The sequence below is a fragment of the Biomphalaria glabrata genome, chromosome 8 (genome assembly GCF_947242115.1).
Source record: "Biomphalaria glabrata chromosome 8, xgBioGlab47.1, whole genome shotgun sequence".
Lineage (NCBI taxonomy): Eukaryota > Metazoa > Mollusca > Gastropoda > Planorbidae > Biomphalaria > Biomphalaria glabrata.
In genome coordinates this window covers 13,137,924-13,151,890 of record NC_074718.1, presented here as the reverse complement: position 1 = coordinate 13,151,890, position 13,967 = coordinate 13,137,924, and the positions used below count along the sequence as shown (strand labels likewise).

Here is a 13,967-nt window from a genome sequence, read left to right as displayed (position 1 = left end):
TAATAGTAAATTTAACATCTGAGTCCTGAGTCAAATCCAGTTTATTCTGGGACAACCATAGTTCTTTGCGTCTTGTCAGATAAAAGTGAGTGTTGCCGCTATACCTTGTCGGAACTTGGTCACTAACTTGCTGTATCCTGAGAGGCAGGTTAAAGGTCAATGGTGTTTGTGGGCTACAGCTTGCTGGTTGGTTGAATTTAGGGTCAACCGTCACTGTGCAGGGAATAAGTTTGATGACATAAGTTCCTGAGTAGTCCCAGATATTCTGAAATATAGAATAAACAAACAATATTTTTATTTTCAATACTTAAACACCTAAGTGTATTTATATGAAGCTTGAAAACTAAGTATAATTTCCCTAAACTCTTCCACTTACAGTAAGTTGTGAAACAAAGCTCCAGAGTTGTCTGTTCTGTACAGACTCCCTCTTATGTTCTCTCAGCTTCAGGTACAACACTGTAGTTGACTTGTCAATGGACTTGATACTGGACTCAAAGACAATACCAGGATTGTCCACTTGAAAGTGACCATGGAATTTCACTCCAGTTTCAAATGCCACAGACAGTCGGCCATCGTCAAGAATGACTATACTCTTAGGGTAGACAGTCCCTGTTAGAGAAACATTACATTTTTTTTATCTATACCCCACAATATGCTATCATTCAGAATAACTCTATAGTTTCTGCAGGAGGAAACATTACATTTTACACATCTGTACCACACAATCTTTAGGAAATTTTTTTTTGAAAATATTTATTTCTGTTAGCACTGAGGCAAATAAAAATATTGTGTCAATAAAAAAAAATAGATTTTTGTTTCTGTCAGATATGGTTTTATATCTCAATGATGAAAGATTTTAAATATTTATCTAAGGAAAAGTATTTATCTAAGGAAAAGTATTTATCTAAAAATTAACTCCTTGAGGCCTTTTTGTTATTCTGTAACAATAATTATTTAAAAAGAAAGTCTAGTACGCTCCTTTGAATAAGAACAAAATGGATAAATAGTGCATTGCTTATTAAATATCAGCACTGAACAATACATGAGGCCAAGAGTTTCTATCATAAGTGTCACATTCAGTCACAATAAATTTTATTCCTACGATACTTTGGAAATTAATTGTTTAACATTTACTATTATCAAAAGTTGAATTATGACACTAACCTTCCAGACCAGAATTAGAGTCAGAACTGTTTAATCCTCTTTCCCATAACATGGGTATGTCATATGTGAAGGCCAGGTGTAGCTTAGAGGTGAGGTCAAAATTTAGCCAGCTGTTGTCAGCCTCCGGAGAGTGAAAGATATAAGACATGTACAGCGGCATGTTCACAAAGACATAGGACTGTATTGTTTGAGGACGCTGGAGAGCAGTACAGAAACAACATGCAGTTGATACATTTTTTTTAAAGTCTAAAGAGTAAAAGACCTTTTAAATACTAACACTTGAGACACTATATTTTGACACTGACAGTGCATTGTCAGAGTTGAAGAGCTGGAGTAGTGCTAGTATTGCTCTAAAAAAATCTTATTTACAACTGCTGATGCTAGTCTATAGATTTTAGGGTTATCTCCACAGAATCCACACAGAAATAAAAACTTAACCCTTACAGTATGTAAATTTGTAAAATACTACAGATTTAGTTTATTGAGACAGACATCAATATACAAGTTAGTAAATTTAGACTTCATTACAAAAATCAGAAAATTTCATTTCTAGGTTGTAAACCATCAAAAATTTAATTCAAATAACTAACAAGTGTTCCATTAAGTTTTCTAAACCCTATGACCAGAGATGTTTAAACATTTAGTTTGCTATTTTAGTTACTTCCCTTACCTGCATGTCCACATCCATCTGACCACCACACTTAGTGACCAGCTCCTCAATATCTAAATATTTCTCATACTTCCACAAGCAAGTCTTGAGGTCTAGGTTTCTAACACAAACACAAAACAATTAGTGAAACAGATAGCAACACCTCAAATTCATATTATAAATTAACATATGGGAGTTTAATTCAAATTTTGTTCCATTGAAAAAAATAACAATCTGAATTTAATTATAGATTATTTAGTTTGCATATCATCAACATAGTAATTTCTATTAAAATTAATATAACACTCATTTCTTTAAAAGCAGCCTTTTAAAAAAAATCAACTGTATGTAATAAAGTATTTTCTAACATAAAAAAAATATATAAAGATTTGTATAATTCTGTCCTTCTTTTCTAATAATTCCTATGAACTAAATTCCTTGAAATAAAAACATGGTTATAACCAGTGCTTTTTGTAAAAAAAATAGGTGCAGGTACTCAGTGATTGATTGCCTAACTTTTAACTACTAGTAAGTTAATAATAAATGTTAAAATACAAGAAAAGTAAAAAATTTTTTCCACAAATTGAAAAAGGTGCCGGTATGCCATACTGGTGCATACCATCACAAAAAGCACTGGTTATAACACACAACAATATATTAATCTAGTGCTTCATATCATCCGAGATTTCAATAGTGCTTATTTATTTTTCTTCAAATACTTCCATGAAACTATTCCTTCTATAATTGCAAAAAGACGGTTACAGAATTTCTATATACACATTGACAATTCTTAACTAATGCTAAATTTATACATACTTGTAAAAATGTAATGTTTGTTCAGATCTTAGTTTTGTGCTCAGTTGGTATGGAAAACTTTCACCTTTTATTTGGATTTCTTTCTGTAAGGAATCAGATCTCCAAGAAACCTGGCCAGATTAGAAGTAGAAAAAAAATCATGTCATTTTCAAACAATTTTTCTTTAAATATCATTATATACACAGACACATTTACTTTTCAATGCATGACTACTAGTTATATTTGTAAGAAAAAGTGTCTTGTCTGACAGACAAACTTACAGGGTTGAAGTTCATCAGGCTAGGACACAATTGATGAGTTTCAATGTATGCTCCAGGTTTGGTCAAGGCCATGTCAAAGTCTGTAATCTTCTGTGTTGTGAATAATGGCACCATGCCATCAACATGTGGAATGGTGATGGAGACTTTGATTTTGTTTGGGTGAGTTGGATGTGAAGGACCTTAAGAATGGTGTCAGAAGTACAATTATTTATTGCAAGCAAGTACAATAAAAACATTTGTAATTTCAAACATCTAAATGTTATTAATAAATCTTACAAGAAAAATATTCTTTTTTTCTATTTTAAATTCCATTAACAATTTTATTTGCTAATGATTAAGATAAAGTAAATCTAAATGACTCAATTAAGAAAAAAGATAATTTAGATTAATAAATTGTAATTATAAATACAATCTTTATTCATTTTTGGTGACAGAGAACTTAGTGAAATTAAACCAATGTTAAGATTAAAGTGTTTACCTGTGAATTTGATTCTGGCGGTGAAAGGTTCTGCTGTGATGGAGTTCATAGCCCTTGGTTCACAGACACCACTCTCTAGGTTTATGGTCTTGACTTCACTTTCCTGTTCTTTACCAGGCTCACCCCCACTGTTGACTGCTCTCACCAAGCACTGAACTCTGCTCCCTGGACATAAATATTTGGAATACTTGAAACAATCTAACAGAGACTCTATTAAGCCTCATTGTGATTTGTTCTTTTTAATAAAAATGTATTATATAAATATATAATGTACTATTTTCACCTAGTAACAATGAAAACTTTTTTTTTCAGAGCTACAGAGCAGAAAAAAGAATAGGAGCAATTCAAGAAAATAAATAAAGATATTTAGGCTGCAAAATAACCAACTGCCCAGAGGATCAACTGATGTCCATGAACTTAATCTGAAACATCTTCAAAATCAAAATTTAAAACAAGTACCATTTGTTCACAAGCTTAGTACTCTACAATGCTGAAAAGCCAATGATTAGATGAAATGATCAAAATTATTGTTATGACCCTGCATTGCACAGTGTTGTTATGTGGGAAATAGTGCACCAAGGGACACAATAGAGAAACAGAATCTTGCGGATGTAAACAATGAAACTTTAGCTCTTATTAGTTTAGCTCTATATTCTTATTTATGATTAACCATGCTGTTTTATAATCCTTTTGTTGGGGTTATTTGGCTAAGTGATAACAATATGCTATGAGATATACAGGCAGTCAAAAATGTTTGTTTGTAAAATGTTTTACATGTTTTGGATGTTCCTTCAGAGTTGAAGATAGTTTACTTCCTAGTCCAAACCTCCTGCTGGATGACGGGGGATGGGAGCGGACAGAGTTTGAACCTGGGACCATCGATAAATCCAAACGACAGTCCAGTGGTCGCACGACCAGGCAGCCATTCTGGTTCAAACATGAACCTTCCTATCCAGACTTTGAAGCTTGAATCCTGCACTTATAACTAGAAACTAAGGAATAAGCTTCATGTTTTCAAGTTGTTTCACTAACCTAGGAATGTTAAACTAGCCAGTAATTCCCTTTTACAAGCTAGATTAATTTACTAACAAGTGTTGTGCATTAGAAAAGTATTTACAATTTAGACGTAGGAGTCAAAGAAGAGGGTTCTAAAGTAAAAAGTAACTACAAGTTCTACTAGATAGCCTCTGTGCATCACATGACTCACCTCCAGCAAAGTAAATGCTGTCCAGTGTGATTGTCTTTGTGGAGCTGAAGAATGTGCTGGACTCCACATCATACATTTCTTTGGTCAGTCCACCAGACTTAGCCAGGGTAGATGCTCTCCATCTATAAAGGGTCATGCTGTCGTCAATGTTCTGACCATCGCACATTGGTCTGGAGTTCTCATAGCTGGGATGCTTAGGATTACATGGCTGTAAGAGGCAAGAGTTATATTATGTTAGAAAGATCTGAATATCAAATTACCTGTTGATGAGTCAGGATTCCTTTGGTTCATATTTCTAGTTTGGGTTAATAAATCTATTTCATTGAAAATAAATATTTGTGAATCAAAGATATAAACATGCTTTATTGAATTTTTTATATTAAAAATGTTTGTATTTCAAGTTGTAGATTAGTTTGTGTGCTTTACTAAGAGGTTTGTCTGTGCAAGAACAAAGACTCTGCTAGTTCTATGACTGTAACTTGAGATGTATTCAGTTCACCATCACCAAAACAACTTCAGTTTCAATAATATCTAAATAGTTGATCATTTATTCAATTTGTATTGGCCTAAAATTCTTACATGCTTGATTAGATTGACAAAGGGATATACATAGGACAAAACTATCTTCTATTTTGAAGTAGCATCTGTAATTTATAAAAAAAAGAAGAAGATATCACAGTAGTGATCTCATTTAAGTTTAAGAGAAAATGAGAAAACCACATGATCAGGGGGCAGCCACCCTTAAATGATCTTGTCAGTCACAGTAACCTTCCCAGACCACCAGTTTCAATAATTCAATCCTTTAGACCAGTAGAATGTTGCTCTTTCTCTCCTAAATTGACTATACCATCGGTGATTTGACCTCATTATATTAATTTTTGATTTTATAAAGATTAGTTTGTGTTATACAAAAAGAGCATGCATTTCCCATTTAATTCTTTACCAAAACAAAAAAAAAAAATTTCTGATTTAAAAAAAAAATGTTATTGAAGTTCAATCATAAAAGGCATATAACAATGTAATGAAATGGACAAAATAAGTAATTCAGTAGGAACATGAAAAATAATTATGGAGAGAAAGAGTTAATGCATAACTTTGATTTTTGATTACAATTAGGAATTAAACTCTCTAACTACTTACAGTCACACAGATAAGAGGATAGCCTTGAATTGGTTTCTCCTTCACAGACTCAGGTCTGTCATAATCTCTCAGGGACATTAGAATAGGTACATCAGGGAAAGATATATTTGCTATCCTGCTCCTCTCCTCAATATGAACTGTAGCTATGGCATTCTGTAATGATATGCAAAAAAATTGTGAAATTAGAGGTTTTTGAAAGGAACAGATGAAAAAATTTAAGAGCTGTGATTTGTTTTATTTGTTAACAGTAACAATTTTTATAGGAAGAGAGAGAAAGGAGGCAATTTAAATAAATGCAAAACACAAAACAACAAAGTTGTGAGACTTTCATCTAGCTATGGACCAAAAATCTCAAAATCTAAAATGTAGACACATAAATCTACTGACCTCAATTTTAACAATCCCACTTCGTGATCTAAGATGAACTGTGAATGTCTCTCTAGTCTCCTTGACTCCGTCAAACAAAATGTCTATCTCCACAATTTTTCTCACTTCATTACTTGCAAAAACTAGTTCTGGAAATAGTATTAAAATAATACAATGAGTTTGACATGTACTTGTGCTCATTGTGCTGGGATATTTTCTTTTTTCAAACATGTTTTCAAAATGTTCTTTTAAGTTAAATAAGTCACATACAAATTCAAAAGATACAATGGCTAAATCATTGATTGAAACAGCTGTAAGATATATCAATTCTACTGCATAATAAATAAATATATAAACACAAGAGACTAAATCATTAATTTAAACAACTGTATATATCTACTGCATTATGAATAAATATGTGAACAGGTTATTTGTCAATGCAAATGATAAAAGTAGACCTGTAAGATGGTAAGTCTATGGTATGTTATAAGAAAAAAAAAACATACTAAATAACATAGTAAATTATATTCAACAGTGTATTGTTAAGTTTTTGTAAGCTTATATATTTAATCAGTATTAATTATCTTTTGTAAAAGCATGGTTTCAATTTTGAGAAAAAAAAAAAAAAAAATCCAGCATTAATGAGGTATTCAGAGTAATTGTAATTAATTTATGAGTTTTTTCCCTTTTACTATGTACCAATCTTCTGAGAATTTAATTTAATATTTAATTCTTAACCTCACCAGTGAATATTGGGACATAGTCTATCCCAGCAGAGGCTGAATCATCCATCGTGTCCATGGTGACAATAACAGTCTGGGAGAGATCACCCAAACGAACCACTGGAATCTGTAAGCGACTTATCTCCTCCTTGAACATGGGTTCTCGCACAATGTATTTAGAGTCAGACATTTTGATTACAGGATCTGTTTGGTACATGGGAAAGCACACAATAAATAACAAAACATTAAATTCATATGTTTTGTACATTGGACTAGTGGCTTTAAGAAAAAGCTTTAAATGTTATAGCTTTGCAAAAAAAAAAAAAAAAATTCAGATAATTTTGTTTCTAATTTATTCAGTTTAATATTAATATGTCAATAAGTGTACATATTTTTCAATTTCGAAGTTCAAGCCACATTTCTTACATAAGATCAAAACTAAAATAAAATACATAAACAAAAAATTATACAACCACTTACGGTCATCTTCATCCAGGATGGTCACTGTGGTCCAGCTCTGGTCACCAACCTTGACAGAGCCAAACTTGTTGATGACAGCAGGGGTCAGCTGGAGAGTAAATTGTTTGTGCTCCTCATATAGAGAGTCATCAACTAAAGTGACCTCACATTTCTTATCGTATTCCCCTGGAAATATGGACAGCGGTTTTCCAGTTAGATTTGATAGCAAACATTTTAAAGTTAGTGAACATAAATCCTATGTGTCATGCATTAAAATGGTGTAAAACAGAGTTCAGTTCAAACTTGATCACTAAGCATTTTTCTATTCACTAAGTATTTTTTTTATTCAAATCCGATTGGATGTCATTTATTTTTGAAATAAATGATGTTAATTGGTCGCTTCCCGCTACTTGTTTTTATTGATGCCAAGATCAACTTTTAAGCAATGATAGCCTTGTAGATTTGACAGATCATGAGATGCTGTCTTTATTGAAACTGAAAAGTGTTTGAAACCACAAATGTCATGTAAGAGTTTGCATGGTAATTGTTATCATATAGATGCCAGGAAGGCTTTCAAAATATTGAGTAACAAGTCCTAGTTGAAGAGAAATGATCAGGATTGCAAAGCTAAAAGGGACAGGGAAATCTATGATCACTGAACCTGGGGCGGTTGCCCCATTAGCCATTCCCTAGGGCCGCTACTGCTGGGTGACTTATCTGTGATGCCAGTTTTTTATTAATTATTATTAGCGTATTGTGGTCACAAAGCTTGATGTTTTTTATCAGAACTCTACATGCAGCTAAAATAAACATTACGAAACAAACATTTTACTTTTTAGAACAAAGTTTTCATCATGTCAAACTTGCACATTAGGACAACAATACCTGCAGTGAAAAGAATCAGAGAGGCATCAGTCATGGGCTTGTCTATGTAGTCTGAACCTGGCTTGGCTGTACCTGGCCTGGTGTGGCAGTACACGGCAGACTCATGATTAATGTCACCTGTCCGAAAGATGACCACTGAGACTTTGCCATCATTCTCCCGGAATTCATATTTAGCCTCCTTAAACTGCACACTGGGTACTGTAAAGCACATTTTATAAGGTTATGACAATTGATAAATAGATATGTCAAGCACATTAGAGTGATTATATAAAAATGAAACTGTAAACAAAATTTGACATCCAATTTCTAAAAATCCTTTTTCGAAAAACAAATCTTATCTAAGGGAAACAGCTTCACAATTACAACTATCTCTCAATAATGTAAAAATTATTTCCCTTATTTGATATTAAACAAAATATTTAATTACCAATAAATAATTGTTTAAATTTTTTTTTTGATTCATTATTTATTAGATACAGCAAATAATTGTCTAAATTTCAACTAAATCTGAGAATGGATGTGGGAGAAATAAAGTGTTCAATTACTTAAGGGGACAAAACCCTAAATATTTAGCAGTATCTGTGAATACTGAAGGATTAAGTTCCCTTGATGGTATCAAACAGGTAAATAACTATCAGTAATGAATTGACTTATTGATGAATTTCTTTTTATTGATTCTTGTCTTGTCCATGGCAATGAATAATTGTGCAAAGTTTCAACTTGATCCGAGATAGGGTGTGGGAGAAATAATGTGTACAAAGTTTCAACTTGATCCAAGATAAGGTGTGGGAGAAATAATGTGTACAAACATTTTAGCAGACAGACAGAGTAAGTTGATATTAAGCTTTGTAATAAAAAGATCCACATACGGTCTGACACAACATCCGTAATGGTGACTTCTGCAGTTTGAGGGTCTCCCAGCTGACCATTCATCGGGCTTCGTAGCTGAACAAGAAAAGTTTCAGGGCCCTCCATTCTGGGCTTGTTAAAGTCATCTAGAATCATCACTCTGACAGTCAACATTGTCTCCCCTGGACCAAACTCAAGGACATTGTTCATTGCTATATAATCCTGACCAGCTGTAATAAGAGAAAAAAATTCAGTTCAAATGAAGGATATGTAGGGTTAGTAAAAGCAATAATAATAATCTGTAACTTAATTAAAATTCAATTTTATTTATTTTAACTTTTATTTTCCAAATTGTTAAAGTTAGTTAAAGAGTGCTGTGCTATAGTAAAGAAAAAAAAATCTGCTCACCATCTGCAGTTTTGGGCTCACTTTTTCTGGACTTGACTGTCACATTAGACGTTTTGCTGAGATCACTACCACTTCTCAGTACTGGAATCTCCACATACTCCTCACTTTCATCCACACTGAACGCAGAGTTGGCAAAATAAAATACAGGAACTAAAGGGAAATAAAACAGGAATAGTTAAGATTATTCATTGAAATGTTTTCTATATTTGTAACATGAAAAAAAAATAAGAGGAAGAAAAGTCACACTAGTCTCGGCGTCACCAGTAAGGGCTGATGCTAAGTTGTCTGTGAAAGATTATATTTAACCCCTAAAATTGTCAAAATAGAATTGCATATTTACAAACTTATATAGCTTTTTGGGTGAGATTAATAAATCAGAATTCCAGGCCCTTAACTTTTGGCAGATATTCTACATTTTAGGTTGTTTTTTTTCCAGGACATCTAGAGCTCATTTTCTGACATCTGGCCACTAAAATAAATATCCACCTTCATAAATCATTGGCAGTGATTCTACGATCAAAACACAAGGACACACACAACATTACTTGCATGATGAGGTCAAGTAAGTATGCCATCATTTAACATTATAGTCACAGTGTATAAGATGTAAAAGATTTATATTGATCTACTTTTTATTAAAAGTGTAAAAATAAGTTTGGTTAAGATCCCTTTAAATAAGCAATGAAACTTGTTCTTTTTACAAGAGATCCATCAAGGGCTTTAGATCAAATTCTAAAGTTTAGTTTTAAAATCTAGATCCAGTCATTCTTGTGGTTGTGCCGAAGCTCATACTTCGTGAGTGTTAAACGAAGATTAATATTTTTGTGTGGTCTGTCTGTCCGTAAATCTTTCTCATGAGCTCTCAAAAGCTAGAAAAGATGTTGAGAATCTGATAGCATGATATTTGAAATCTTTCAAAATTCTGTTGCGACGGTTACTTTTAATTAATTTTCTGAAAGCAAACTGTTTTATATTTAAATATATTTCTTTTTTTTTTAATCATTTAAAAAAAACACCTTTTTACAAATTATTTACTATTGATATCAAATAAGGGAAATAATTATTTTGCAGATTTATATAACATTTATGTATAATGTAATACGATTTTGTTATTCGCCAAATTAAAGTTATTACAATATAATTAATACTATTGAATAATTATTGATATTAACAATGTAATAATAACAATAACAACAGCCGCCCAAACGATACAACCACGCCGACAACACTTTCGTCCTGCACATGTCTATTTTGTATTGAGAGAAGCAGGGTTGTGTTTCTTGATAGTTTATACTTCTGAGCCAGGAATTTCTTGCTGACAATTATGAAACCCGCCTTTTCACCTTCACCTTCATAGGATGGCTGCCTGGTCGTGCGGTTTGCACTGGACTGTCGTTCAGATTTATCGATGGTCCCGGGTTCAAACCCTGCCCGCTCCCATCCCCCGTCGTCCTGCGGGAGGTTTGGACTAGGAAGTAATTATCTTCAACTCTGAAGGAACATCCGAAACATGTAAAACATTTTTACATTTTACAACACCTATCCCTTCAACTCTGAAGGAACATCCGAAACATGTAAAACATTTTTACATTTTACAACACCTATCCCTTAGTCTGTTGGACTGTTGGGGAACCTGTAATGCTTAGAAACAGATGACCAATTCACATATGAGTTTGAGCGGTCTTTGTACAACTTTGCTGTTTAGTTTGTAATTCTTATTTTATATTATATTTATCATAAATTTATCATGTAGATCTATACCAAGATGGTTGTGGCACTGGAGTTCAATCTTCTTCACTGAATAGAGGTACTATTTAGATCTAGAATCTGTATGGCTATGATTCTTTCAAAGCACTCAGATTACACCAAGTCATGGCCATATCAGACTTATCTCTGTAGATTCTTACAACAGAAGACGTCAAGATAACATTGTTCCAACTCGTCTTCTAATCTAAGCAGTAACTTGCAGCACGACTCACCAGGTGCCTATAAAACATTCCCAACCTAACAAGGAGTTGCCAGATAGAAAGTTTACATTTTGAGAATATCTTTCTTTGGCTGCGAGACTCACACGTTTGAAAAGTTTCGTGTAGGGGAGATTAGCGTTCAGGCTTTCTCTCGGGGTTACCAGAAGACAGGACCGGCTATAAAACTTGAATGCAGGCTCGGCTATTAAACGTCACCAGGGCCAGCTTATGGGAAGAATTGTTATAATAACAGTTGGATATTTTTACAAGGAAGACTTCTACTAGTAGTCAGTGTAAACACCCAACATTTAGTACTGCTTTAAAAGGAATTTTCTTTAAAAAAAAAACATTAGTCTTCAAAGAATCATGGGTAATTTATTCTTTATCCGCCCTTGTGATTTCATTTTGTCTCAAGCATTTTAAACACAATACGCCCATGATGTTTGTAGGATGGGGTTTAAGATTTAAACAAATTAAACATCATTTATGTTCCACCCCGCCCCACCTCCTGTTTTTTCCATAAAATATAAACCAAATTTTAAAGTCTTTGATTACTTCGCATTCAAAAGAATTATAGAATCTGTCTTGAAATTCTGTGTGGTTCTCGGTAAATGTTATCATTTGCTAGTAACTTTTGTTCCAGGAAAATTGAACAATATTACATCCTAGCCCAAACTTTACGCGGGAGATGGCGACGGACAGGGTTCCAACCCTGGGGGATTGAGACAACAGTCATTACAATAACTCTGTTCAACTCATACCTTTATGAAACGGTTCTAACGATTTTCTAGTAATTGTATAGTTGCTGTGCATTGTTGGGAAAAGAATAACTAGTTCTTTGGCCACAATTAGAAAACTCGAGTTTGACCGTTATAATTTGTCAAGGTATAGAACTAGAAAATATTTGTCTTGAACGGCTATATAGGTCTTCGGGTAGGCCTATATCCGCATTCATTCAAGATTTAAATAAATAAATGCTCAGTAACATTTTGCGCCCATTTTAGTCTTCTAAATCTAAAAGGGCGGAGCAAAAAATGTTCCTTTTTTTTAAACCTAACATTTATTAGTTATTTAGGAGAAAAAAAAACAATCGCTCTCTACGACGAAAGTTAAGGAACACACTATCATGATGATGATGAACTAAACAGGGTGACTAGATATAGTGTAACTAAACAGGGTGACTAGACATAATGTAACTAAACAGGGTGACTAGACATAGTGTAACTAAACAGGGTGACTAGACATAGTGTAACTAAACAGGGTGACTAGATATAGTGTAACTAAACAGGGTGACTAGACATAGTGTAACTAAACAGGGTGACTAGACATAGTGTAACTAAACAGGGTGACTAGATATAGTGTAACTAAACAGGGTGACTAGACATAGTGTAACTAAACAGGGTGACTAGACATAGTGTAACTAAACAGGGTGACTAGATATAGTGTAACTAAACAGGGTGACTAGACATAGTGTAACTAAACAGGGTGACTAGACATAGTGTAACTAAACAGGGTGACTAGACATAGTGTAACTAAACAGGGTGACTAGACATAGTGTAGCTAAACAGGGTGACTAGATATAGTGTTTAGTTACACTACATCTAGTCACCCTGTTTAGTTACACTATAACAGGGTGACTAGATGTAGTGTAACTAAACAGGGTGACTAGATGTAGTGTAACTAAACATGGTGACTAGATGTAGTGTAACTAAACAGGGTGACTAGATGTAGTGACAAGATACTGTAACCAAGCAGTAAAACTAGACGTATGACTGGTCGCAGTGTAACTAAGCAGTAACATTAGATGCAGTGTCCTTGCACAGTCTGACAACACGACGTGCTACTTAAACACAGACGTAATCTACGCTCCAGTCAGCTGATAAGCTCTTAATAAAACGTTTGAGAAGGAAAAAACACGAAAGCTCCACCACGAGAGGAGCGGGGCGAGCCAAGAAAGAAGTTTTGAATGACAGATAAATTGTGAGGCGGCAGGCAAACTTTCACATTGTGAATGTTCAGACTGGAACAAAAGTTTGTGAAGAAGCTTTCCACCCAAGTCATCAAGTCTGATATGTCAAGTGAATGACAAGTGATACATACCTAGATGCCAGATGTCAAGGCACATGTTGAGAAAGTGGAGCGTCTCTTCTTGTTTTTTTAAATTTTCGGTGAGAAATAATTTGGACTTACTGGCCCACATCTCAAGTAACAAAGCGCAATAAGAATAAATTATTTTTGCACATTTTTAGACCCAAATTTTGACTTATTTTGTGTGTATTGTCACATTTTCTATCTATTTTCTTAATTGTTTTGGGCCACTTGCAGTTTTAAAATCATGAGATACTTAAAGCAAGTGACAAGCATAAGATGCAAACTGGAGAACACAAAGCAATCAAATCTATTTATAATTCTCATAGAAACTGCTAGACTATGTTAGTTTACAATAATGAATTTAGAGCATAAAAGTCTGTATTCATTTGTTTTGTTTATTTTGGGTGGCAGTTTCATATAGGCTCACCGATGCAAAATTTTCATCAGGTTGATTCCCGAAGCTTTTCCGAGGTTTGGGTTTAGCTTAACTTAATATTGCCCAACTA

At 33.6% G+C, this 13,967-nt stretch overlaps 1 protein-coding gene across 1 annotated transcript in view; it reads right to left on the bottom strand.

Moving 5' to 3' along the window:
* The window catches only part of LOC106050363 (extracellular matrix protein 3-like), a 256,618-nt gene that overhangs the window by 5,767 nt on the left and 236,884 nt on the right, over nt 1–13,967 (bottom strand). Inside the window, exons 8-22 of the mRNA XM_056039191.1 lie at nt 9,404–9,553; nt 9,016–9,225; nt 8,147–8,344; nt 7,283–7,447; nt 6,824–7,006; nt 6,102–6,229; nt 5,715–5,867; nt 4,575–4,782; nt 3,368–3,532; nt 2,890–3,068; nt 2,630–2,739; nt 1,835–1,934; nt 1,165–1,360; nt 377–609; nt 1–265 (exon numbers count right to left, since the gene is read on the bottom strand). Coding sequence (XP_055895166.1) covers nt 1–265; nt 377–609; nt 1,165–1,360; nt 1,835–1,934; nt 2,630–2,739; nt 2,890–3,068; nt 3,368–3,532; nt 4,575–4,782; nt 5,715–5,867; nt 6,102–6,229; nt 6,824–7,006; nt 7,283–7,447; nt 8,147–8,344; nt 9,016–9,225; nt 9,404–9,553 — 2,643 coding nt within the window. The remainder of the gene's footprint in view (nt 266–376; nt 610–1,164; nt 1,361–1,834; nt 1,935–2,629; nt 2,740–2,889; nt 3,069–3,367; nt 3,533–4,574; nt 4,783–5,714; nt 5,868–6,101; nt 6,230–6,823; nt 7,007–7,282; nt 7,448–8,146; nt 8,345–9,015; nt 9,226–9,403; nt 9,554–13,967) is intronic.